Here is a 27,446-nt window from a genome sequence, read left to right as displayed (position 1 = left end):
ACAAATCAAACTCGTTTTCTTTGAAGGGAACGCAAACTGACACTAATTTACAACAAAGAGCGCAACATACAAACTCATTAAATTACAATGTTCTCAGACTGAGAGCAACAACACTGTGTGAAAAATATCCAGAGGGGAAACAAACACCAGGCCTGAGAAGACGAGCTGAGTGCAACACACTGAGGGAGATCGTTAGTTCCATGTATTCTGAGTCAAACAGGACCGTGAGGTACCTACAAGTTATAAATGATTTCATTCTCGTGGCTCAAATACTAAAATTTATCACAGGTTGTTGCTTCAAGTCATCTGCATCCTCCCAAATACCAGACCCTCATTATTGTCATTATTCTGTAAATTAATTACACATAAATTAAAGTTTGAAATGAGAACTGTGCAAAAAAGAAAAAAACAATCATCCAAAAACACATTTCGTACCTGAATATAAAGTGAACTAGGGAAATTGCAGTTCCTGTGAAAATGCAGTATCAATACTTACTGCAGAAGAACTTACTGCTTGAGCTAGAAGAGCTAGAAAAGCATGCTGAATTTTAGCTGAAATGGAAGAACAAGCCTAAACTATCAGAAGAAAGCAGAATAACACATATTTGCTGAATTAGGTCTAACTAAGCAGAAATGAGCAGAACATTTAGGAAATCTGCTTTAAAAAAAGGCTCAAATTAGCACACACAAAAAATATAAAAAGTAGCTGAAAAGGCAGAAAGAAGCTCACCGGTAATCTACCAGAAGGAAGTGGAAAGAGCTGAAATGAGCTCCAAAAATTTGGAATTAGAAGAAAAAGCTAAAATTTGCATAAAAACAGCTAAATAGTATTCATTCAACCTTTATTTATTTAGACAGGTAAATCCCATTGAGCCTCGAGGACTCATTTACAAGAGAGACCTGATAAAGTATAGCTGAAATAGCAAAAAAAGAAAAAAAAGATGAAAACAGCTGAAAAGAGCTGAAAAGAGCATAAGCTAAAATTAGCAGAAAGAAGTTAATTAGACTCAAAGTAGCAGGAATCGCCAAGAAAAACTTAAATTTATCATAAGAAAAAAAACTGCTGAAATTAGCTAAAAAAAATTCTATAAAGGTCGCTGAAAAGGTAGAACAAGCTTAAATTAGCAGAAGAAAGCAGAAAGAACATGTTTGTCCAGTTAGGCTGAAAGAAGCAGAAATTAGCACAAAAATTAGAAATTATTTGAAAAAAGCTGAAAATAGCACAAAAAAGCTGAAAAGTAGCTTAAAAAAAGGCAAAAATTAGCTTAAATTACAAGAAGAAAGTGAAGAGCAAATTTTTGCTGAATTAGGCTTTAAAATTTTAAATGAGTCAAAAAAAAAGTGGAATTAGCTGAAAAAGCTTAAAATAGCATAAAAACAGCTATATAGTAGCTGAAATAGTAGCAGAAGCCAAACTTGCAGAAATAAGATAAAATGAGTAGCTGACATTAGCAGAAAGGATTTAGAAGAAGCTCAAAAATATTATAGTTAGCAGAAAGAATCTGAAAGGAGCACAAACAGCTGAAAAAAACTGCTGAAATTACCTGAAAAATTGTTTAAATTTGCACAAGGAAGCTGAAAGAAGCTGAAGCAGAACAAAATGTGAAAGGAGCAGCAAAAGGTTGTAACACAACGAGAAACGCGCCGAAGAATGTACGGAAGAAAAATGGATCACAATAGTGTGAATGCTTCATAAACATTCACACAGTTAAAATGATAAATGTTGCATAAGACTAACCCAACTTTGTTTTTATCTATTAAGTAAAAAGAAATAAGTCAATTTGAGCTGCAGATTATAAAAGGGATATTTCAGACATTCTAAAGTGGGGTTCATCTTAGACAGGAACATCATCATACTTCTGTTAAAAATATACATCAAATGTGAAACTGAAGGTGTTTTAATAGTGGTTCATGAACCACCATAAAACTGTAAAGGTTACAGTCATTTTGTGTTTGTATGAATCACTTTCCTGTCCCCTCTTTCCCCAACCAGGTGAGGCAGATGCAGCTTATCCTGAGCCTTGTTCTTTTAGAGGGGGGGACCTTTTCCTTCCTACTGTCGCCTGTGTGCTGCAAAGGATGGAAAGTTGTGACAAAGTGGAGCTTCAATGCAATCTGCTGGCTTCTTTAGGCAGATAACTTTTTACTAAATAGAACTGAACAGAATTCTCTTTATTTAATCAGATTAAATCCCCACTGAGATTGAGATATATCTGTAAAGGGGACCTTGTCCATGCAGAGCCACTTCCATCTTCAGTCTTCAAAAGGTCATAGAATTTCATGCAAACGTTATAATGCAATCACAACTTCTTGTTATTCTAGAAGAACTATAGAACTACTGGAAGTGCCTCAGGCTGTGCAGGAAGTGCTACAGCTAGCAGCCACTGCTGCTCGTCGCAAATAGTCTATATGAATCAGTGAAAATTTGTTGGACGTGCACTGGTGCATTCGCTTGCCATTTTTGATTATATTTTAAATGGCAGCATTAAACAAATAAAAATCGCTGACTACAACAAAATACCTAAAATTTTCATAACATTTTCACAGAGCTCCACTTCAAAATGTCTGAAATGTTCCTTTAAGATAGCAAGGGGATGTTTGTAAGCTATGGATCGCTAATCATTTAGTCTCAAAGGAAACATTTTCCAATTTTCTGCTATCAATGTGATCAGACATGTTTTCTACGTGATAAATATTCAGCAAATACTAAACACCCGTCAGCAAATCTGATTTATCTTGACAATAAAACCAGTTCTTCAGAAGTTCTGACACACGTGAATAATATCTTTGATGTTTGTGCATAAACAGACAAACATTAATAGTGTATTAATCAAGTCAGTAAGCAGGTAAATTTTATTTATATAGCACCTTTTACAGGTCAGAAACAACAAAGTGCTGTGAATGAATTCTAAAATGTACCAATGGAACTGGTGTTATGTGCTGTGTTTCCTGTGTGTTGGTTAAAAGTCTTGCAGCAGCATTCTGAACTGTCTGCAAACAATCAAGATCCTTCTCGGTCAAACACATGAAGAGACTGTTACGATAATCCAGACGGGATTAAATAAAAGCTTGGATAATCATCTGTAATTCAGCTTTTAACACGAGACTTAAACCTAGAAATATTTATTGGTTGGAAAAAAGCAGTTTCTGATTATGAGAATGACACTGCAATGAACTTGGTTTAAAACATTTTAAAATAATATAAAACGCTATATTATTTAGACTAGAGCTCAGTGAAAATAAATTCTCTAATGCTATTTATTTGGAGTTATAACTGAATCATGTATTGTAAGTTATGTTCAACAGCAGCAGACTGAAGAGTTGCTCTTCTCAGATAAACCCGTTTCTTCTGCAACATAACATCAACGTGATAGTTACATATCTAGACATGATTGTTTCGCAATTTTTAACAAAATAATGGGATTTTTACCTTTTTACCAGATAAATGATCTATGTTCGGAGTCCTATGGGCGGACTTCCATCTGGTGGATTCAAAACAAAACTTTTTTTGTTTAATTATTGCATTACAGTAGTTCCTCGCTACTTCGTGGTTCGACGTTCGCGGACTCGCTCTTTTGCGGTTTTTCAAAGTAAGGTTGGACATGACACACAATTGGCTGATTGATGGAAGAGCCATACGATCTGATTGTTTATTTAAAATCAATTATTTAAAATTATTTAGCGACTGCTGCACACGTGTGCAGTCCACAGGTGCAGGTACTGCAGTGCAGCAGAGAGAAGCTCCCACCTGCAGCATGTCACCTCCGCTCTACAGCGGAGAAGTGGACGTGGCCAAGAGCGCAGGCAGAGCACTGGCAGAGCGCTGGCAGAGCGCTGGAATCATGACATTCTGTGCTCTTTTAGAGCGTTTAGAATGTAGAAACATTGTTAGAATGAAAAGGGTTTAAAACTCCTTTAGATACACTAGTCCCTCGTTACTTCGCAGTTCGTTTATTGCAGACTCGCTATTTCGCGGTTTTTCAAAATAAGATTGAATACGACACAATTGGCCGATTGATGGAAGAGCCGCACGATCGGCATGGAATTTTTATTTTAAATAAATTATTTTAAATTATTTAGCGCCTGCTGCACCTCTATGCAGCCCTTACTGCAGGATAATCTTCCTGCTGCAGCTGTTCTCCATGCATCGTTTGGAGTGGGCGTGGCCAAGAGCACGTACAGGTGGCTGGGGAGCAGCGGAGGCAGGGAGATGAAATCATGACATTCTGTGCTCTTTTAGAGCATTTACTGTTTAGAAACATTGTTTACAATATTGCAAGAGTGTGGGAAGGATTTAACATGGCTTTGTATGTATATACACACTGAGTGGTTAGAGCAGTCGTCCTCCAATGCGAGAGTTGGGGGTTCGAATCCACCAGCAGTCACATGCTGAAGTGTCCCTGGGCAAGACACTGAACCCCTCATAGCCTCTGATGTGTGTCCCATCGGTGTATAAATGTGATCTAAAACACTGATTAGTCTCTTTAGAATGATTTGTTCAATTAGATTTGTAGAGATATACTAGAGTGCTGTATGAATGGATAAATGAGGCACAGATTGTAGTGAAAAGCGCTTTGAGTATCTCGAAATAAGATAGAAAGGCGCTATATAAGTACAACCCATTTACCATATATATATATATATATTATATATATATATATATATACACTAAAATAAACTACAACTTACTACTTCAGCTGCTATTCCTACCTTGCAGTTGTTCACTTATCGTGGGGAAGCTGAGAGCAGAAAACCCTGCAATAAACGAGGGACTACTGTACTAGTATATATGTACTACTGTATATCGTTTACACTCTGTTTACTTCCTCGTGCCGTTTGGCTCGGTTAAAACAATGTGCCTTACTTTTAACCTAAGTTAAAAAACTTGTTTTATGTTTCCAATAGAACAAGTCCACTCCACACAGCAGCTCTATGATGGCGCAAAGCTCCAGCTAAAACGCATCACTTTGATGTGCAAAGGTCATAAAAAGCCATTCTCAGATGGCTCCTATCTTCATAAAAGGAAGGATTTTTTGTTTAGTGCTTATGTGACAAAGTGCCGTGGGACCTGGCTTGCAGAGAGCACGTTGCCAGAATGAGTATCGGTGGTGTTAAACTCCGAGGCGACAGACGCTGGGTCTCAGGGGGCTGTAGAGCAGGATCGCACACTCTGAGTGCTGTAGAAAACACAGTGATACCACCGGGGACCTGTTTACAGTTCAGATGTTTGGAAGTGGGGTTTTGTGAAAAGGTTATGGACAATTAATAACTTATTTGCTGTACTTACCAGCTCTTTGACCTCAGTTTGGAGAAATGAAGTTTGATTCTGAGTGGGTGGACAGCTAGTCTCAAAGGGGCCAGTTAGACCAAAGTGGACTTCTGCTTTCTTAAAACATTGTTTTACTGTGTTTAAAGTGTCTGTGACATCAATCTTTGTAACAAATATGAATGTATTTTTGGAAAGATAACATTTATTCAATTCAAAAATACTTTGTTAATCCATCTTTTACCCGCTTCTTCCATTTTGGGTTGTGGGGGTCACCGGTGCCCATGTCCAGCCATCATTGTGTGAGAGGCAGGGTGCACCCTGGACAGGTCTCCAGTCCATCACAGGGACACAGAGACAAACGAGACAAACAACCATTCACTCTCTCACTCACACCTAGGGACAATTTTGAGTTACCAATCAGCCTAACATTCATGTTTTCAGTCTGTGGGAAGAAACTCAAGTACCCAGAGAAAACACACATGCATGGAGAGAACATGCAAACTCCACCCAGAAAGGCCCCCGGACCAGGATTTGAACCAGGGTAACCTGCTCACTGTGAGGCAGCAGCTCTACCAGTTGTGCCACCGTGCTGCACCTTTATAAATCCCAGAGGGAAATTAAATGTTGTTGTAACTCATCATCCTGGTTTCATTAAAGAGTTGTTCTAGATGCTGATGCTGTGGGCAGGAAGGATCTCTTGTAGCGATCTGTCTTGCAGCGGATCTGAAGAAGCCTCTGACACACTCTGTTGTTGTATGACAGTCTGATGAAGAGGATGCTGAGGGTTGTCTATAATGTTCTTCATTTTATGAAGAATCCTTCTTTGTACAATCATCTCCAAAGGTTCTAGAGGAGTCCCCAGAACTGAGCCAGCCTTCTTTATGAGCTTGTTGATCTTTTGTAAGTCACTTGCTCTGGTGCTGCTCCCCCAGCAGATGATGGCAGAAGAGATAGCACTCTCTACAACAGACTTGTAGAAGATATGCAGCATCTTGCTGCAAACATTGAAGGACTTCAGCTTCCTCAAGAAGTACAGTCTGCTCAGTCCCTTCTTGTTGACGGCTTCACTGTTGCATTTCCAGTCCAGTCTGTTGTCCAGGCGAACCCCAAGTTATTTGTACTTCTCCACCACCTCCACTTCAGCTTACTCTAAAGTGGGAAACAAAACAGTTATGTTGGTGCTAAGATGGTCTCTAGGGCACGCCCTCTCCTCCGGTGCCCATCTTCTCCCTCGTTGACAGTCATGTCAATCTGGTTCAAAACACCAAAGTCCATGCTCAATAATCCAAGTATCCAGTTACCTGGATTAATGAGCATGGACTTTGTTGTTTTCAACCAGTTTGACACAACTGTCAACAAGGAAGAGGGCCAGCAATGGAGGAGGGGGCATGACAAAGAGACCATCTTAGCACCAACATAACTGGTTTGTTCCACTTTGGAGTAAGCTGTTGGGGGAAGAATCAGTTTTGTGTTGTGCGTTTCCTTGACTGATGAAGCCTTCTGGATCGAAGGCGAAACATTTCAGCCCCCCAAAAAAGAAACTGTCCAGATGACCTGACTGAAAAATGGTGGATTGTATACTTGGATTATTGAGCATGGACTTTGTTGTTATCCAGTTTCCAGTTTTTTCCTGTTGGGGGAGAAGTTTTGTTTTGCGTTTCCTCAGACCGATGAAGCCTTCTGGATGGAAGGCAAAATGACTCAGCACAAAAAAAAGAAACCATCCAGATTACCGGACTGAAAATTGTTGGATTTTATACCTGGATTATTGAGCATGGACTTGGGAAATCACGAGAGTGATTTTAAGTTGCTTCTCTCTCAGCAGTTTAATGGACTGAAAGGAGAACGCAACCGCCCCCTAGTGGTGGGTGTGGAACTACCAGTCAATCCCAGAAAAGGCCTACTAGCTGATTACTGGTGCATGGATTGCAATTTCCTTAAATAAAATAATACAAACATTAATGCAACATAAAAATAAAAGTTTTAAACTATTAAATTTATAGGCTTATATGAAATATAAATTAATAATATTCTAAACATTTTTAATGTTATGAAATCATATGAATAACTGCATGGAACATCCCAGAACTGCACTGGAGATACAACAATAGTTCTTCAACCTATCACATCAGCCAGTAGCCTGCCTAGAGGACTCTTCGAGACACGCCCACAACAAGCAGGAACAAACCTGTGAATGTTGTTAGCGGACTTAAAGTTAGCAGAAGCTAATTGGTCCGCTAACGGTTTGCATTAGCAAAAACGCTAATTTGTTAAGCAGAATGTTAGCTTTGCTATTAGCCGTTAGCAGATTAGCAGAACCGTGACCATGGTGGATTGGAGCATCTTATGAGATGGGGATCAAACAAATTTGATTAACTTACTAAGTGTCATTTTGCTTAATTTAATTCATTTCCTGATGTTAGCGCTAACTTTATCAGAATGAGCATTTTTCACCAACCCATGAGTAAAATAGAAGTTCTTCATTAAATAATTTGAGTTTAAGATAATGTAAAGTGATAGATACTAAAACCTCAGACCTCCAAAATGGATAAATGTGTGCTGCAGTCTTTTACATCAAACACTTCTAACTCACCATAAAGTCCTTGAGGAATCGTAAATAAACATAAACCTGTGACTGACTTGTTCCGTTTTGTCGCGGCTTGAATGCCAAACGTAGTTTTAACATTCATGAAGGTAAATTTAATTCCGCTCGTCACCTTTTGTAGAATCGATTATCTGTTTTCACGCCAAACAGACAAACATGTAAGCAATCAGCGGGCTGAACACGAGCAGAGACATCCACAAATCCCCTCTGAGCAGCTTCCATTCACAAGTGGTAACTGAACTACATGTTTTCTTCATATGTTCAAAGAGGGGCAAAAGTTGAGGACAATAAATTCTGAGAGAGATGATGATGAAATGATGGTGTAACCTTTACTAACGTGCCATACTTGCACTTGGCATGCAGCGTCGACTTTTCTAACTTTTTAACTCGTGTACAACAATCTGGTTATCGTTTCTTATTGTTCTAAAATAAACATCTCAAAAGACACACCAAGGCCAGTTTGATCCAGTGTTGTGTATGCAGACTAAATTGGCTTGTTAAGTTTGGTTTTGCTGCTTCAACAACTTGTTTGTTTTCTCGTTATGGCTCCGAGGCGCTGAGCCCGCCGGATTATCTCAAGCCAGCAGCAGACATAAATATGCTTTTCTGTGTAAAGAACACATCGCTTTCTAAATAATGACAAAATAAATTGCTCCTAATAGAGGAGACAACAGGAAAAGACATCCATATCACCACAAGCAGCACCTTGGATTTCTCTCATGACACGCAAACAGGAAGTCCTCAGTGGGCCAATTAATACAGACAGAGAGAGCAGTCAGCGATTTCCTGTGAGACCTGCCAACTTCACCAACTACTACGATCTCAATCTGGTTTCCATTACGACCACATTTATCTAGATTGCATCAGGCAGCCTTTTCTACAATTCTCTCAGTGGTTCTTATAGAACACATTTTGCTGAACAGTTTTCCAATAAAAAGAAGTGTTCTTTTAAATACTTTTAGATAAAACTGACTGATTTACACCAGTCAAGCTTGTCTTTTACTCAAGTTAGTCCTGTCAGTTCACGTCAGGAGCACACTTCCTCTAAAGACACAGCTATGTGTCGTGGCAGATAAATCTATTACAAGCTCATCAATATGCAGAGTGAGCAGAACTGTAAATAAATCTATTGGTTTTGGCAAAGTGATTATGTTACAGAGATGCAACTCAGCAAATGAGATGGGAAATGGTTGGACAGGGCGTGTTAGACTTACAGAGGAGAGGCAAAAGGAAAACAGTAGGTAAAGAGAAGAGAGAGAGATGCAAATCCCATGGCAACAGCAACCAGAAAACAAGTCTAAAATAGGGGGCAGTGTCCGCTATCGCTATAGCAACAGGAGAACAATGCACTTGCTCCGCTCCAGGATTTGCTGAAAGAAGAAAAACAGCTTTATTTCTTACACATCTATTATTGACAGTCCTTGTCAGTAACTTTATTTACTTCAGTCAGCTCTGTCTCACTAAATTAGCCACGCAAAATAAGATTTTTCCAAGTGTATTAAGAAAACGATCAACAACCTTTAGTGAATACTGTCCTTAATCACTATTTATTGTCATTTATTGTATAACACTGGCACTGACAGCCTGAATAAAAGAGTGACTGGGATTTTAAAAGTGTTTATAAGTAAAAAAGAAAAGAAAAAAAAGGCATAATAACTTAATTATTAAGCGTAATTGCAAATGTATGTTACAGCAACAACAAAGAATAGTGGCTTTAAACATCTTTATTTGTTTTACCATTTCAAGACATTCTGTTTTTAAGGGACAAAAAAAAGTTTGTAAAAATGTAAATAGATAAAACTCTTGGGTCTGGAAAACTACTTCCCCTAAACTCCACACCCGGTTTGTTTACATGAAACATGTGCAGAGTCTGCACTGCAGGAAAGAAAAGACATCAACACGCTGACGGTTCGCCTTGCCTACCACTGTCCAATCACATTACAGACGGCGCGGATTCCAGCCAATCACGAAGCCTCGTTCAGGTCCGAACAGCCAATCACATTAGGCGCGGACCACTGATGCAACGACAATGCAACAGCCTTCCTACCGAATAACAAAGTGTGTTATGAATCAAGTAGTCCCTCTACAACAAAATACGATGCCTTGTGGTAAAGTGCAGTGTACTGCCTGCATGCTGGAGAGCTCTGTTTTTTAGAAAAGGTCTCTCAGTAGCAGGTTATGGACATTACCGAGCAGCTACGTCCTGCTGGGCTCACACACGAGGGGCGCCGCCTCATCTCCATGGCAACAAAGAGCTACGACAAGCGGAACCCGTTACAGTAATGTGATTACATCTGAGGGATACAAGTGGAACCAAAATAAATGTATATATTTTTTTTCTTTTTACCTGAATTAAATGACTGAGACTGCATTTTGCTGTCTTTTGACTCTTCTCCGAAATGTGTTTTTTTTTTATTCGAAAAGTGTTTTTGTTTAATTAATACTAATTAGCATACACGTGTGCTAATAGTTAGCAAGCATGCTAACAGTTAGCATCCACGGCTAGACCACAACTTTTCAGAACATAACGTTTAACGATGTTACAAATGCAACTTTTTTTTTTTTTTTTTTTAAAGAAGAAACAGGAGTCCTACTACTTTGTTTTTGTTCAGCTCTGTTGCGGCGGCAGTGGGAGTGGTACGTCCTTCGGTGGTCCGCGGAGGGACGCAGGCAGGGCGGGGCGGAGGGATCTCTGCGCCGAGCAACAGCTCTTTTATCCCGGTGACGCAGCTGGTTGCTAGGTGTGAATGAAGCGGTGCTTTGTCTCAAGCTCCTCCTCAGTGTACAGGTCGACCACAACAAAGCAGCATCTCGTCCTGTTTGCCTCGTCCCGGGTGTTCGGAGCTGAATTATGGCTCTTTAATTCCGTCGACTTGTTGGACACTAAAAGAAGCCGTGCTTTGCTTCAGCAACGCACCCCCAAGTGCTCTACAGTTTTTCTGCAAGAATGGAGTAAGTCAAACTGTACTTCGTTACCGTCTTGTTTACACCGGTCGCACTTGTTTATCACGAATATTTTAGGCTAGCTGTTTTGTTTGTTTACTTTATTAAACTTTAAACCACATTTATAGTTGCTGATTATCTTCTGCTTGTTTAATCTCATTGTTTTATTTCTATAAATGCATGTTATACTGTCTTGTATTTTTGTTAGGAAGATACTTAACTGTATTAATTATAAAGCCTCCAGCCTTTATTATCCTAAGTGGATATATAATTTCACAACTTCAAATGGGAGTCTTGCTATTTTGATTCAAATCTGCCAAGTGTTAATGGAAGTTTTAAAAAAAAACAATCAAAACTTTACAATACAAGAAAGCAGTTGCAGCCTCCTGGGTAGAGCTTTGGTATTGACATTGTTGTAATCTGAGCCATTTAAGTGATCAAACAGAGGCGGTTCATTTCAAAGAAACATGGATTAGAAGCAGCTAATCTGCATTAATCCAGTTTAACCACCAGGGTGCCTCTCACTAAAGAGACGTGGTTGCTGTGGAGCTTCATATCAACAACTGGGCCCTTGACAGCGTCACTGTCAAGTCCCACGTGTTTTGGAGATGTGATGCTCATTTTGCTTTGAGGCACTTTGAAAGTCCAAAGGACACAGTTTTCCTCTCGGCGTCACTTATTGTTCCGATCGGCTGGAACTGGCTGTTCTGTTTAGTTTTTAAAAAAGTTTTTGCTGTTTGTGCTTGTGCAGAAAAGTGGAAGGTACCTCACAAATATGCACAACTTCTTCAATTATAAGTGAGTTTTTCCACAAGCCGCAAAAACACCAAACGGTGGTGCACAGACTCTCATTTGTTGTTCCATCAGTTGACAGAAAAAGCCGGGTCTTTGAAAGTGGCACAGCTCTCTGATCCCCGTTCTTCTGTTTACCCTCCAGGTTTCATTATGCTCACCCTGCCCTGCTCTCTGTGGCCCATCTGTCAGACCCTGCTCGCTCTCAGCATATGCTCGGACTTGGACTGAATCAAAGCATCAGCAGACAAAACGATGGCGACGACGGCTCATGTTTGGAAGACTCTTCGTGTCTGCCCGGCAGACCCCCTCACTCTCTCTCACCCACAGGCTAACCACAGCCAATCACAGGGGTGCAGGGGGGAGGTGTCAGAGGAGATCCAGCGCTTAATTGGTGAGTTGCCGCGAGTGCGTTTTTTTATATTTTTCCCCATTTCAGGTGGGCTCGGCACTGCAGCAGATTCGTCCTTCTTGAACAGTAAGTAAAAAACTAGCTACGTCTACGCTGTCGATGTCGGACGACTTCATTAAAATATGCTTTGCGTGTACGATGGTCGACCAGGTTATGCTTTTACAAAACTGCTACTTAAACTGCTAATAACTACCGTTTTTATTTGCGTGATTTATTCTATTTTTTTTTATTTTCAACTGTAACATTTTTTCCCATCAATCATCTTATAATGAACGTTGTTTTTATCGTCCTCTATAGGTTATGGTCTCACTGACTGGATGACGGAAGAAGTGGATTTCTCCTCATACCTCCCAAACCCTCCTTCCCCTCCCTCCTCCACTAATGCCTCCCTTCCCCCTTCACCCCTCCAGAATGATATCCAGGTGCCCTCTGACTTGGAGGTCATGACCTCTCTGCTGCAAGAGGAACTTGCCCAACTAGAGGACTACTTCCTGTCTGAACCGCTGCCAGAGAAAGGGCAGAGGTTGGGAAAATGCGACCGGGGTCCACTGCCGGCGGGTCCTCAGCCGTTCAGTCAACTTCCATACGCATCGTACTCAACGTCCAACCAATCGGAATCCAACCCCCTCCTTGTTACCCTGGCAACCGGAGAGCTGGACCTGCTGAGTATCTGTGGCGGGTCAATCGGGAGATCCAAAATTCCCAGACACGCCCCGTACAGCTGCAGTCGCCCCAGTGGGTGTAGTAGGAAAAGAGTTGTTGATGGAGTTCGGTTCAGCGAAGGCTACGACAACAGTTTGTTGAGTTCCAAAGGAAGTAGCTCAGGTAACTCTGCCGTGGCCCTTACAGGTAGTTATGGCTGTGTGGAAGATGACCAGCTGGTAGGGAAAAGCTACTGTCTGGGCAACGCAATCGAGGTTAGACGATGTGCCGGTTTATCCAAAGATGAGAAAAATTGCTGTTTTACTCAAGATGTGATAAGCGGCGCAAAGGTTGTCGGCGGTGGGTTTGGCTTTGGTGGGTCGCTCGATGCCCCGCATAAGAAAGAAGATGTTTTGATGTATAGCATGAGGGAGGTCAGCGGTGGCACCGGCAGCAACGAGGTGCTGAGCAGTGTCAAAGCAAGCGTGGAGGTGACAAAAGCCACCGTTTCGTGGAAAACCGACAGCAGCGAAGGTTGTTACGTTCCAGCAGCGCCCCAGTCTGAGGCCTATCACAGCTACTTGGAGAACATCAACGAACAGGTGAAAGCAGAAGGTCTCCAAATACTTCCACCTGATTTGCACTGTAATTATCTCGAGCATCAGGCCCCAGAATGTTTCCTCATGTCCCGAGAGAGTCTGAGCCTGGACTCCCCAGGGCACAGGCAGGCATGCAGGCTGAAAGACGACCACTGTGCTGTGAAATACGAAGTGGACATCATTCCACATGAAGGCGGCGAGCGAAAGCAGAAGAAAAGAGATCAGAACAAAACTGCTGCTCATAGGTAAATTTACATTTTTACATGATTTAAAAAAAAAAAAAAATCATAAAATTTGACATTGTTTAAGTGTCTTGCTGCCCCTTGGGTCAAAATGACCTATAAGGCCCGAGCTGAAAAACTGAGGCCTCGTGGGTCATTTAAAAAAACAACAATTGTTCTGAATATTATCTTGTTGCCTAATGCAGGTATCGCCAACGAAAAAGGGCGGAGCTAGATTCTCTGGAGGAGCAGCTGCATTGCCTGGAGGGAAGGAACCGGGAGCTGCGGGACAAGGCAGAGTCCGTGGAGCGTGAGATCCAGTACGTCAAAGACCTGCTGATTGAAGTTTACAAGGCGCGAAGCCAAAGGCTCAAGCAGGACACTACGGCGTAACCAGCAAAGACCTCGAAATCCAGCGTCACTGGAAGAACGTTGAGTTTAGTGCTTTTGAGTTTGGATTTCTGTGACTTGTTTTGTTTTTGATGGTGAGGGGGCAGATGCATGCTTTACTAATGTGGATTCTTTTCTACACTTTGAATCAGCGCTCCCCAATGCTTCCATTGTTTTCCACTCTGAGATCACTTGAGCCTTCACTGTGGCATTGCAACGCTTTACCTGACAATCATTTGTAGCAGATCTTCCTCCTTGTGAATTGTATTTATTTATCGGAAACTAAAACAAATTAAAAAGCAGGTTGTGTATTTATAATAGCCTTATACTAAAATTGATGTCAGCAATAGAAATTATGGGTTTTTTTTTTCTACTTCAAAAGTTTTATTTTAAATCACTGTGTGACTTATGTTGAATTGTAAAATATATCTTGGCGTCAATATTTCTGTTTCCAGGCAATTTTATTTTTAATTTTTTATTTGTGGCAATCATTGCTGCCTGTTTAAATGTTTTCGAGTTGCTGTTAAATATTGACAATCGCAGAAAGAGCCACTGGTGTGAAAATAACTTCCAGTTGTATATTTTTATTAGTGCTACCACACATTTAATTGGCTTTAATCAGTTTAAATGATTTAGAAGAATTTTAGCCTTTAAAAGGTGCTTTTATTTTGGTGCTTATTTGATTTGAACAAAACCAACGACAGCCACATGTTTCAGCATTAAGAGCAATTAATGTTTATTTTACTCGTGACCAGAATAAAACGAACGCATTCCTTACAGTTCTGAACGAACATCTTATTGTGTTTTCATGTGATTCAAAGCTCAGGACACAGTTTGTCTCGTCACGGCAGGAGATAAACTGGAAGCTCGTCTGTTCTATCATCTTTCTGAGATTAAATGATTTTTCTACATCTGTAAAATCGTAACTTTTCGTGTTTTAGCAGCCTCCCTTTGCATGCGTCGGCTTTAATTCACTTTTTGAAACAGAATATTTAGAGATTCAGAAACAAGTGGAGGATTTTTCTGCTTCTTAAAGCAATAACTTTTTTAGGCCTCATCTGCACTAATTTGTAAGAACTTTTTATATGTTCAAGGAGTGTGTAAAGCTTTTCTTTTTCTAGAAAACTTGACAAAAAAATACCCCCTCCTTTTTATTGTTGGCATCTGAATTATTTTATCCAATATTTTATCAACTGATGTAACTTTTTGACGGTACGAGATGTTTTAGAGGCTTTTTTTTTTGTAGCACATTTATTTATTGACAATCTTGAGTATTAGCGCCGGGTTGTGTTCAGGTCCTGTCTGTATTTTTTTGTTCTGACTCCTGCGGTGTACTATCAATCAACATCGATTAGTCCAAAATAAAGCAATATGACGCTTTGTAATTTCAACCTAACTTACTCCGATATATCTTACACATTTCTTTTGTGTGATGTAAATTTATTTCCCTTTAAAATAAAAAAATAAAGTGTGTCATGAAGTCGCACCGGTGTTTTTTTTGTTGTTTTTTTCGAGTCGGACGGATTTTGATTATTATTTTTTTTTAAGTTCCCTGCGCAAAACTAAAATAAAATCCCCAAACCTGTAAATAAAAATAAACACACATTTTTATAGGATGGAAAGTTTATATTTTTAGGCCCAGAGGGACGCCGGAACCAGCCTGTTTGAAGAAGGCGGAAGAAAAATAAAAATTCCTACAAAGTTAAAGTAAAACCCTTCATGGTCGAAAATGTCGTTTTGAAAGAATAAAAGTTAGACTATGTTCAGTTTTATACTAATTTTCTTAACAAATAAACATTTCAAGGAGTTTTAAAGATTGTCTCAACGTACGACATCCGAAAATTTTATAGTTTTAATTTAAAATCATGAATCCGCCTGAAAACCGAGCGACACGTGAACGCAACATAAAATCTTGTTTTTATTTCAGAATTTACCCTTTCAAAGATAAAATATCTTAATCAGTAAAGTGATTTTTTTTTAAATAAAAGAACAGCATATAATGAGTTTTGAATATTTTATTTGCAGAAAATATACAACAGGAAATACCAGTTCTCTAAAGTAATTAGGATGAATATGTATTAAAGATCTTAAAAAAAAAAATCAGTTTTTTAATTTCCGATGAGAGGACCCCTCCCACAGCTGACCCAGAAGCTGCTGGCAGTCAGATTGTGGAGAAAGTGGTGAAGCCTGAAAAAGTTTCTTACTGGCATCCAGGGAGATCAGCACCTTCAGAGACAAAAAAAGACTGAAAATACAAAATAATGTGGATAAAGTGGTTTTAACAGTCAAAGCAGTACAATAATTTATTAACCATCATTTAGAATAAATTTAGAATAAAGCAGCGGTCAATTATCTTTAATTAGTTAAATAACCTTTCTGTTACCTGTCGTACTGCGTCCTGCTGGCTGTACAGGCCCAGAGCCGCCATGGCAGCTCGCCTCACTGCATCGTGGGAATCAGAGCACGCGGTTCTGAGCAGGAAGCTGGGCACGTCTTCGTCCAACAGCACGGACATGGCACCGTCAACGTTCAGCAGGTTTCCCAGAGCTGCGCAGCTGTGACGGCGTGTGACAGCATCAGGGTCGGAGAGCAGACTCGCCAACATGGCTGCCGTCCTCTTTGCTTCCTGTGTCCATCTCTCCATCTTGTCCACCTTCTGTTTTGTTACGGTTACCAAATGACCTGCTGCTTTTAGTCGTGAACCCACAGGTTTATTGTTTTTCTTCTCTTTCCAGGAGCTTCCACTTTTAAATCCCGTCTCTGCTGCAATGTAACCCAGCCAGTTCCCCACAGCTCTGCACGCCATCCTCCGCACCGGCGCGCAGGAATCATTAAGGCGATCTATGATGAGTCTGAAGACGTCAAACTGTGCATCATCGGTTACAGAAAGTGTGAACAGCTCTAAGTTGCCCAGAAACCTGCAAGTGGCAGCTTTGATCTGGTCACACGGGTGAGTCAGCGCCTGCCGCAGCGCTGAAACCTCGACATGTACCCGCAGGCGGGCGGGCCGAGTGGTGCAACGGGCCACGTGGGACATCAGGGTGAGCAGCTCCACGGCAGAGTCCCACAGCGCATCGAGCTGCAGCAGCTCGTAGAGGAGAGAGCTGGCGGTTCTGGAGGGAGCAGCCTGACACAGAGAGGCTGTGAGCTGGCCGTCCTGACGTGATGAAAAAAAGCCAGACGCAGCCTCACCGAGGTGAGAGCCGGAGCGCTCGGGATCACACAAGAACAAACGGCTCAGCAGGGAGAGGGGGAGCTCCAGTAGTGCAGGAGGAAGAGTTTGAATTACCTGCAAAACCATCAAACAAACAAAGAAATCACTTAAAGGACTCGTCACGTGTCAAACAGCAAACACAACAATCCTTCCCCAGAAGGACAAACGTCCACATGTGAACTGGGCAAGAGTTATTCTGTGTTGCGTCAGACTTCTGATGTTTAGCAGCGAAGCAGGAGAAGGCCTCGACCTGCAGGAGGCTCGAGGCCACGCCGCAGCCGTCGTACGCCTGCAGAACCGCCGACCCGATGTGTGACGGCAGGTCCAGGGCGAACGGAAAACACAACAAGTGGCAGCTCAGAGAGGACACACTGGAGCGACTCGGCTCGACCTCCGACCTGCCGGGAGCATCTTCAGCACGCCAGGGAAGACTGGGGAGCAAAAAAACATGCTGCTGTGAGCTCCGCAGCTCTGAAGGCTAACAAAAGACAAGACGTCCGAGGACTGACCAGTCAGGGCTCAGCAGCCGGCTAAGTGTGAAGACGCACTCTGAGCTGCTGTGTGAGAAAAGAGGAACGCACGAGTACGGATCCTGGGTGAACACAAACAGCAGGACAGACAGGAGCGAATGCAATCCTGTAAGCGAAGAGGAAAAACAAGTCAGCTTATTATTGACATGCACGGAGCAGCTTTTAATGGATTTGTATTTTTACCATTTGCTGAAAAGAAGTTGACATTTGCTGGTGTGCTTCCAAGAGAAGCAGCAGCTTTTCTCCACAGACCCACAAAAACACCAGAATTCAAACGGCTCGATGCCGAAGCACCTCCACGCTGCTGTCAATAAGAGGAGCAGGCGTGACGCACACAGCTGATCGGGTTGTCTGTGAAACCTGTTTGTGTTTCGTTACATTTTGGACGCGGTCTAACCTCGTAAAGATCGTGCAGCAGTAAAGAAAGGAGGCCGTCGTACAGCCCCCAACCAGGCGGGAGGGAAATCTGTCCACGCAGAAAGAGAAAAATAATGCAGAACAGAAAACACGGAAAAATATGGCGGAGGAATAAAAGTACCTCAGATGAGTCGGGCAGAGGAGTTTCCAGCGCGGAGGTTAAATCCTCGAGCTCAACGAAAACATCGACACCGTGTTGTGCGAAGAGAGACAAAACAGAAGCAGCTAAAGGCTAAAACAGATCACACACAGATCAAAGATCACACTTGATCACAACTAAGAAACACAAATATGTGAAGAAGTGCACGAGCCATCTTAAGAATAAAAGATCATCAAAATATGACAGCACTTGGAAAATAAACAAACGTCGGCTTTAAATGCTAACGATCAACAAGTATATAACATTTTACACACCCGCAGACAAGCATACAGCAATCAGTAGCAATGGCCCGAACAAAGCAAAGACATTGCTTCGCCTTTGACCTTGAGTAGTGACCTTGACCTTGAAGCTGGGTTGTTTAAAAGTGAACACAGTCCTCCATATGGTGATGTGTATATGCATCCAATTTCAATAACTTATCTGAAGCAACGCATCTGTTTCCATTGACTTTTAATCCAGTGGGAGTTGTTTTGGTGTTTTATGTTTATTTTCTTTTGATGCTTTTAATTAATTTTTGTTTGTGCTTTTAATTTCTGCCATTGTCTTTTGTTGTTCAGCACTTTGGCAACAACTGCTGTTTTTCAATGTGCTTTATGAATAAATGTGACTTGACTTGAGCAGATCAGAAGGTATGTGCAGGACAAACACCTTGCTTTACCTGTGACCTTGATTTGTGACCTTGATCTTGAAGTTGTGAGGATGAACAGTGTACACGACGCTCCGTCTAGTGATGATGCAGATGTGTATGAAGTTTTGTTAAGTTACAGATGGACTGAGACTATGTGATAAAACGTTCCCTCTTTTGGCGGGCGTACAAACAAATGCTTCCAACGTGCTTCACGATGTCGCAGTCGTTGGCGAACATCTTTAAAAAACGAGGAAACTCACTGCAAGAGCGCCGAGGTTTGACTGGCTGAGAATTGTGATGAGGGGCTTGGTGAACTCCTCCAGTCTGCGGGACAAGCGGAAGAGACGTGCTCGGTGAAAGTCCATTTCCAACAAACAAACAAAAACAAGCAAAACTAGAGAAACTGTGTTTCCTGCGTAAATGCAGTGAAATGCTTATTGCTAAAGAACTTGCTGAAAAACAGCTGGAATTAGCTAAAAAAATAAACATGCTGAAATGTAGCTGAAATGTAGAACAAGTGTAAATCAGCAGGAGAAAGCTGAAAGAACACAAAGGTTGAAATGAGTGCAAAAAAATGTGGAATTATCTGAAAAGGCTAGCATAAAACAGCTAAATAGTAGCTGAAATAAATGAAACTAGCAGAAATAACCTGAAAGGAGCACAACAAGCTGAAACTAGCAGAAATACTTTAAAAAGGCTGAAAGTAGCAGAAATGATAAAAAAACACTTGCATTTATCTGAAAACAGATGAAATGAGCTAAAATATGCTAAAAAGCTGAAAAGGTAGAACAAGCTTAAAATTATCAAAAGAATGCAGAAAGAACCTGTTTGCCCAAATAGACTGAAATAATCAGAAATAAGCATAAAAAAGTGGAAATTATCTGTAAAAAGCTGAAGTTAGCATAAAACCAGCTGAAAAGTAGCTAAAAAAGCAGAAAGAAGCTTAAATTACCAGAAGGAAGTGGAGAAAGCACTTTTTTGCTGAATTAGGCAGAAAAGTTTAAATGAATGTAGCAAAAGTGGAATTAGCTGAAAAAGCTAAAATTAACATAAAAACTGCTAAATAGTAGCTGAACTTTGCAGAAATAAGCTGAAATGAGCATAACAAGTTGAAATTATCAGAAAGAAGTAAGAAGAAACAAAATATGTTGTTAGCATAAAAATCCTGAAACAAGCACAAAGCAGCTGAAAAAAAGAGCTGAAAGTAGCTGAAAAATGATTAGTTTGCAGAAGGAAGCTGAAAGAAGCTGAAGCAGAACAAAATGTGAAAGGAGCAGCAAAAGGTTGTAAACATGTAAAATTGTGAAGGATGTAAAATGAGCTCAATTCATTTTCTATGCGAAAAAAGTGGCAGAAAAAGCTAAATATTTCAAAAAGTTAAAGTTGCACCAAAACTAAAAGTCATAACTGGACTGTTCTAGAAGAGCCGAATGTTTTGATTTATGATTTGTTGAAACAGCTTGAAAACTGTGAAACGTGCCGAAAAACGTACGGAAGAAAAATGGATCACAGTAGTGTGACTGTTTCATAAGTGTTCACCCAACAAGCTGACCTGGGCTCCCCTGACACCCAGTCACTGTGAGCCTCCCAGTAGACCAGGAGCACAGTTAGAGCTTCTCCAAGGACCGGCACGCTCCACTGGCGCTGAGGGCGAGAGGAAGTACAAAATACTCAGAGACACAGCTGCACTGACGGTGGATATATTTCCACTACAGAGACCGACCTGGAGGAAATCTGGGTTTGCAACAGAATCGTGGATCAGATGGAAGAGGAGCCGTGGCAGTCCGAGCTCACGGCCGAAACCATCCGACCACTCAGGAGTCAGAATCAGATTACGCAGGAGCTTCAACGGTCGGTGAATCTGTTGCACGTCTTTTATAACACCACCAGTAAGCTGAACAAAGAAAAACCACTAAATGCCAAACAGGTTTTGGAGGGACTTTTTAAGTGTTTGGTCGAGATGTTCACCTCTTTACCTGAACTTGAAATGCTGTGATTTTAGATTTGATTTGAGGGATGATGTCACTGTAGTTCAGCTGCTTTCTCTGCTGCCTGCTGGGATCTGAATCCTGCACGAGATTCTCCCAGTACTCCTGACTGCCAACATCCTGAGAGAACAGGAAGTGAGAGATCCTGCCAGGCGCATTTCCTCTACAGAACATCTCTTTAATCGATCTGCTGCTAAGAGAAGACACGGATAAACAAAGGTTTAATTACCGGAGCGAGCAGCTGCCTGTGCAGCGTGTCTTCGCTGTTTCTCCGCACGAATCTTGGTCCGACCTCCACGGAGGGGAACTCCTGCTCGTAGTCTCTGCTGATCTGTCCCCTGCAGAAACAAATGGTTGGGGATATTTTAGTTGCACATATTTACATATTTTGGGAGGGGATCAATTAAAAATACCTTTGTTTTGATCTTGTGTGGGTCTGACTCTTCAGATTTGTGCTTTGATTGGCAGCTGTCACGACAAATTGACCTGAGGCGTCAGGAATTTCACCGGAGCGGGGTTTGGAGATGCACACGTTCGTGCATGCGGAGTGGGCCCGCTCAGTTCCGTCCTTTGTTTTCTGTAAATTTACAACAAACCTCCGTGACGGCATGAAATAAACCGACGACTCCATTTGCCGTTGCTGTCACGCACCTCTGGTTTGCTCCTGTTCTCCCTCTGCTCCCGGACCTTCTGCAGTAACCGGCTCTCCCCGGACGTCGGCACCGACTTCTCTGCTGCTTGCTTCAGTTTCAGCGCCAGGACGTCTGGGCTGAGGGGGGCCGTCAAAGGGCTGAAGACGTCGGTGTCTGACAGCACTGCAGACACATCAGTCAAACGTGTGGATGAGCTCAGATGAAACAATGTTAGAATAGTTTGGTTTCAAAGAATCACCTAAAACACCATCTGCAACAAAAGGATGATGCAGGAGGTCGGGCCATGACAAGCGCTTCTGGGGGTTTTTGGTCAACAAGCCTTTCAGGAAACTCTGGGAAGAAAATATTCAATAATATTAATATTGATAGTATTTAAATAATAATACTATATTTGTATAGCACCTTTCAAACAAATGTTACAAAGTGCTTCACATTAATCAATTAAAACAACATCATAAATGACATCAGAAACACAAAAGTATACCAAATCTATTAAAATAACAACATAAAAAAGAAAGAAATTCAGATCTTAAAATCCTTATAGTAAGTTTTAACTAATGATTTCAAAGAAGACAACGAAGAGGACTGTCTAATATTTAAAGGAAGAGCATTACACAAATTAGGAGCCCAGACCATAAACGCCCTCCCTCCTTCTGTCACCAGTCGAGCTCTGGGAGTGGAAAGTAACAACAGGTTTAAAGATCTGAGGTTGCAAGAAGGATGTAGGGGTAAGAAGCTCAGATAGATATGATGGCACAAGACCGTTCAGGGATTTAAAAACAAACAATACAATTTTAAAGTCAATTCTAAAAACCACAGGGTGCATGCAATGAGGACAGAACAGGAGTGATGTGCTGATATTTATCTTGTGAGAACTCTAGCTGCAGTGTTTTGTACTGGTTGAAGACGATACAGAGAACTTTGGGGCAGACCAGAAAATAAAGAGTTACAATAATCAAGATGACAAGAGACAAAAGGCATGAATAAGAGTTTCTGCATCAGTTAAAGAGACAAATGCTCTGATTTTGGCAATATTCTTAATTTGAAAAAATAAGTTGTTTTAGTGATGTTCTTAAAATGTTTAGAAAAACCAAGATCAGAATCAAAGTACCCCCAAATGTCTGGCTTCACGAGTGCAGCTAAAACCAAGAACAGAAAGGGACTGAACTTCTAAATCCCTTTTGGCCTTGGGGCCAAAAACCATCACCTCAGTTTTATCGTTGTTGAGTGAAAGAAAATTATCAGACATCCTGGTTTTGATGTCTGTAAGGCAGAGATAAAGTTTATTGAGTGTGGAGAGGTCTGATGGGTTAATAGAAAAATAAATCTGGGAATAGTCTGCATAAAAATGAAAAGAAACATTGAATTTATGAATAACCTGACCAAGTGGTAGCATATAAATAGAAAATAACAGTGGCCCAAGAATAGATCCTTGGGGGACACCACAGGTGAGAGAAGCTGAACTAGAGGAATTATTGCCAGAAACTACCAAAAAAGTTCTGTCATGAAGATAAGATTTGAACCACCTCAGAGCAATGTCTCCAACACCTAACCAATAATTTAAGTCGGCTCAGTAGAATATTATGATCAACTGTATCAAAAGCAGCAGAAAGATCTAGAAGCACTAAGACAGAACAGCAGCCAGCATCTGAGCTCATCCTAATATCATTCACAACTTTTAGTAATGCGGTTTCTGTACTGTGATATTGACGAAAGCCAGACTGAAACTTTTCAAAAAGTGAGTTTTGGTTTAAATAAGTTCAGATCTGAGAGTACACCACTTTCTCTAAAATGTTCACAGTAAAGGGTCATTTAGAGAGCGGCCTAAAGTTGTTAAGATCGTTACAATCCAGGTTGGGTTTCTTGGGAACTACCTCTGTAGATAATGATTTGTTAAAAACTGTTAGAATATCAGGAATTAAAAAGTGACAAATGTCCTTAAAAAAATTTGTTGGTAAAACATCTAAAAAAGAAGAAGAAGGTTTCATACAGTTGATAGTCCTTACTAACTCAGCCTGAGATAAGAGGCTACATGAACTGAAAAAGTGATTTACTTCCTCATGCTGAATAGTAGAGGCAGATGGCACAATTTGAGCTCTGATAATAAAGATTTTATTAATAAAAAATGAACAAAATAACTCATTTCTCAGAAGAAAATTCATTAGAAATAGGTGATTTGTAAATTAAAGAGTTTATAGTGTTAAATGAAAGTTTTGGATTATACAAATTTGAAGCATCAAGGGCTGAGGAATATTTAGAAACGGCAGTTTAACTTCTCTTGGCGTAAAATATTTAACACCTTATTAAGTCTTTAGACAATATTAGCTGTAGTTACATGGAACAATATCATTTTGAATATTATTTTCAAGAATCAGTCAAACTTGACTGTTTTAAGAATGATAAAATAAAACGGAAAGCTAAAATGAATATTTACAGTGTGTGACCTTTTTTCTTTATATTCTGTTATATAAAATAGTTTGACTTCTCAGTCTGATGGAAAACAACAAAACAGTAAACGAAAATAAAGATTCCCGTTTGTTAACTTTTTTTAATGTAAAACTACTTATGACCAATCTCTGCACCATCCATCCATCATCCATCCATCCATCCATCCATCCATCATCCATCCATCCATCCATCCATCCATCCACCCATCCATCCATCCATCCATCCATCCATCCATCCATCCATCCATCCATCCATCCATCCATCCATCCATCCATTCATCCATCCATTATCTTTACCTGCTTCTTCCTTTTTGGGGTCACTGGTACCCATATCCAGATAACACTGTGTGAGAGGTGGGGGGACACCCTGGACAGGTCTCCAGTCCATTACAGGGACACATAGAGACAAAAGAGACAAACAACCATTCACTCTCTCACTCACACCTAGGGACAATTTAGAGTTACCAATCAGCCTAACATGCATGTTTTTGGTCTGTGGGAGGAAACTGGAGTATCCGGAGAAAACCCACACATGCACGGAGAGAACATGCAAGCTCCACCCAGAAAGGTCGCCGGCAGGAATTTGACAACAACTCTATCAACTGAGCCACTGTGCCACCTCAGTGGAGGCAACTATTTTTAAATAAATGTGACAGCTGTCCAGAAACCACTACTGCCATAAAATGTTACCTAACAAACAAACACGAGGAGCAAATTTATTCCAAACTAGACATAATCAAATCAGAATAAATGTCCACGTGTTTATAATTTTTACTCAACAGAACTGTCAGAGAACATTAATCTGATAGTGTGAATCAGTTATTGTTGATTGACATTTAAAAAAAAAAAAATTCACTCAATAACTTTGATTATTAGTAGAATGTTATAGTTTATGGAAAACAACTCCTTATGTTGTAACTAATGTAGTTCTACGTTTCTCATGTTAAGAGCCAAAACTACAAAACAGCTGAAGATCTACTGAAGACTGATGGTTTATTATCTTATAAATCCACTCGCAGTTGGTGGGGGTGGCGTGTACAGGCAGACTTTATACATGGAAGTATTTACAGCATGTTGACAACCTGCCTGTGCAACAACACGGTCACATTAACACGTTCGTTTGTGCAATTATTAAATCATTTTTCTTTGTCTTTCACCCCACAGATAGCACCTGGACCAGCCATTTTGTGTTTGTGCCTCTTTCCTGTCTTCTCTTTCTCCAGCCAGTTGAGGCAGATGCCTATCTTGAACCTGGATATATTGTTAAAAGGGACTTTTTCCTTCCTACTGTCGCCTGTGTGCCACTCAGACTGGGCGGTAGCGTCGTTGTGGAGATTTGACACAATCTGCTGGCTTCCTTAGATAGATAACTTTACTAATGAACATTTTTAATGCATGTGGATGTTTTGTGCTGTTTCCTGGGACAATATTTGTTGTGAATTGGCACTGTATGAATAAACTGAATTAAACTGAGCACTATTTAATCTCCCTGATTTCAGGCAGATGATTCAGATGCCTCAAAAGTACAATGATTAAACCTCAAAAAAGTTTCCATCCTTTTGCAAAAATAACTTTCAACTATTGTAACTGCAGTTATATGAATAGAAGAGTTATTTTTAATTGCAAGATTTTTATTTTTATGCACCGTCAAGTGATCATTCAGTTTCATTTTTTTGTATATTTTGTATGACTGCAGAAGCCTGAGATTATTGCATTGCATTGTGTTCAATGAAAACATCAGATAGTAGCTGTACTGTACCATGCAGGTGTGGCTCATGTTGTCTGGCCATTTGACCTGGTCCCTCACGATGAGCTGCACCAGGTGGAAGATGGAGTTGGTGTAGAACGGAGGCGCCCCCGTGTGGAGTTCATACAAGATGCAGCCCAGAGACCAGAGATCAGCTGTATGGTCGTATGGCTTCTCCTCCACCAGCTCAGGAGACATATACAGTGGAGTTCCTTTGATGGAGGTCAGGACCAAGGTGGAGACGCTCATGGCTCTGGCAAACCTGCAAACACATTTAGATGTAATTGAAGCTTTTGGAAATGCAGATGCTTTAACAAAGAAACAAACTGCCTTAACTTACCCAAAGTCACACAGCTTCACCACACCAGTTTTTCCCAACAGGATATTTTGTGGTTTCATGTCACGGTGGAGAATGCGATGGGAGTGTAAATAATACAGAGCTGAGACCAGCTGGCAGGCGATCTCTTGCACCTTGGAGAAATAATGAAATGTTTATCACTAACCATCAGTCCAGACAGGTGAACTGTGCAGGGAGAGTGAATACCTGGCTCTCTGGTAAGTTCCCATCATCCTCCAGGATCTGGAACAGCTGGCCCTCTGCGTACTCCGTCACAACTACAACCTGTTTCAGAAATAAGAGGTTTTACACACAGTGTTAAGAAATCAGATGTGGACTCCACATAGGATTATGATCATACCTCGGTTTCAGTTTCAAAACTGTCAAAGAGCTGAACAATGTTTGGGTGTTGAAGACCTCTCATAATCTCGATTTCCCTTTTGAGACTTCGCAGCTCCTTTTCAGACCGACCCACTTTGGGCATGAACTTCAGAGCCACAACCTAAGCAGAGAAATGAACCGACTGTGAGACTAGCACATAGTGGAACAGACAGGGAATGAAAACCACGTCAAGCTTACCCGGCCAGTAAACCTTTTTCTTCCCTTGTAAACTCGTCCAAACGAGCCTTCTCCCACCAACTCCAATACGTGATACGTATTCATTTCTCCGGCCGAAACAAATTTAGCGCTGTTATCACCAGATACAAACACATTAAATTCATACAATTAGATTACAAAAGTTTAAAATAAAACCCCGAGTGTTAATGCTAAAGCTTCAAAAACTTTTGAGAGGCGGCAAAACGGTTTATTTGTTGCAACTGAAAACGCATCAAAAACATCAATGCAGGCATGTTTAAATGCCTAATCACAAAAGTATTAAAAATATCACGTTGACTGATTTGAATTACGTTTGAATAGTATGTACCAAAATTCTGGCGTTTTAGAGTAATAGGCTAATAAAATCCAGGTAATTTTAATTTGTCATTTTACAGCGTATTGTCAAATTTAAAACAGGCTTATCTTTGAACAGCCCAAAAGCCGGGGTCGTTTACCTAGCAACGGTTGTTGCGTTCCTAGCAACGTCCTCAGGATGAAAAACAAAGCAGCGGGTCACGTCTTGTTTTTGGAAAACTTATGGACTTTAAGCTATGATAAAACGTCGCTTTGCTGCGTTAAATTTTTTTTAAGTAAAATGTGTTAGTCGGTAAGTTGGAAAATGGACCTAATATTGTAAATAAACTATTTTAGTCCTAATTGTAATGCACAACAAGTCCATCTGTCCATCATCATCATCACTATTTTTATTATTATTAGGGTAAAGTCAGGTTTAATGATCCAGTCTTTGTAACCACATATTCTATCAAACTTAAAAACATTGAATTCAATTCAATATAACTTTATTGTCCATAACAATGACTAAAATGGAGATTTATCTTTGATTATATATATATA

General features: G+C 40.6%; 2 protein-coding genes across 2 annotated transcripts; one reads left to right on the top strand and one right to left on the bottom strand.

Annotated features, from left to right (window-relative positions):
• Window positions 1–10,659: 10,659 nt before the first annotated feature.
• Window positions 10,660–14,110, top strand: atf5a (activating transcription factor 5a). The gene is made up of 4 exons (XM_037687553.1): window positions 10,660–10,826; window positions 11,755–12,003; window positions 12,319–13,507; window positions 13,690–14,110. The coding sequence occupies exons 2-4, from the start codon at window positions 11,865–11,867 to the stop codon at window positions 13,874–13,876; spliced, it is 1,515 nt and encodes a 504-aa protein (XP_037543481.1). The 5' UTR covers window positions 10,660–10,826; window positions 11,755–11,864; the 3' UTR covers window positions 13,877–14,110.
• Window positions 14,111–15,973: 1,863 nt separating this feature from the next.
• stk36 (serine/threonine kinase 36 (fused homolog, Drosophila)) lies at window positions 15,974–26,657 on the bottom strand. Its single transcript, XM_037687691.1, has 20 exons — window positions 26,574–26,657; window positions 26,356–26,496; window positions 26,202–26,279; window positions 25,998–26,128; window positions 25,670–25,919; window positions 21,702–21,795; window positions 21,462–21,625; window positions 21,224–21,387; window positions 21,040–21,148; window positions 20,799–20,930; window positions 20,546–20,716; window positions 20,375–20,466; window positions 19,083–19,146; window positions 18,156–18,266; window positions 18,015–18,083; window positions 17,801–17,921; window positions 17,597–17,723; window positions 17,338–17,518; window positions 16,257–17,162; window positions 15,974–16,099 (listed from the first exon to the last, which is right to left on the bottom strand). Exons 1-20 carry the CDS (start codon window positions 26,655–26,657, stop codon window positions 15,974–15,976), a joined length of 3,315 nt encoding a protein of 1,104 aa, XP_037543619.1.
• Window positions 26,658–27,446: the final 789 nt, after the last annotated feature.

The sequence above is a fragment of the Nematolebias whitei genome, chromosome 14, assembly GCF_014905685.2.
Source record: "Nematolebias whitei isolate Nwh7 chromosome 14, NemWhi1, whole genome shotgun sequence".
Classification (NCBI taxonomy): domain Eukaryota; kingdom Metazoa; phylum Chordata; class Actinopteri; order Cyprinodontiformes; family Rivulidae; genus Nematolebias; species Nematolebias whitei.
This window is presented reverse-complemented; position numbering and strand designations above follow the sequence as displayed.

Bases quoted from the DNA above. Each gene is read 5' to 3' on its own strand.
- atf5a (XM_037687553.1), top strand. From the start codon at position 11,865: ATGGCGACGACGGCTCATGTTTGGAAGACTCTTCGTGTCTGCCCGGCA. The intron at 12,004-12,318 runs GTGAGTTGCCGC...CGTCCTCTATAG, and splicing joins GGAGATCCAGCGCTTAATTG to GTTATGGTCTCACTGACTGG. The intron at 13,508-13,689 runs GTAAATTTACAT...TGCCTAATGCAG, and splicing joins AACAAAACTGCTGCTCATAG to GTATCGCCAACGAAAAAGGG.
- stk36 (XM_037687691.1), bottom strand. From the start codon at position 26,657: ATGAATACGTATCACGTATTGGAGTTGGTGGGAGAAGGCTCGTTTGGA. The intron at 20,931-21,039 runs GTAATTAAACCT...CTGTTCTCTCAG, and splicing joins ACAGGCAGCTGCTCGCTCCG to GATGTTGGCAGTCAGGAGTA. The intron at 17,163-17,337 runs GTCGAGGCCTTC...ATGGTTTTGCAG, and splicing joins TGGCCTCGAGCCTCCTGCAG to GTAATTCAAACTCTTCCTCC.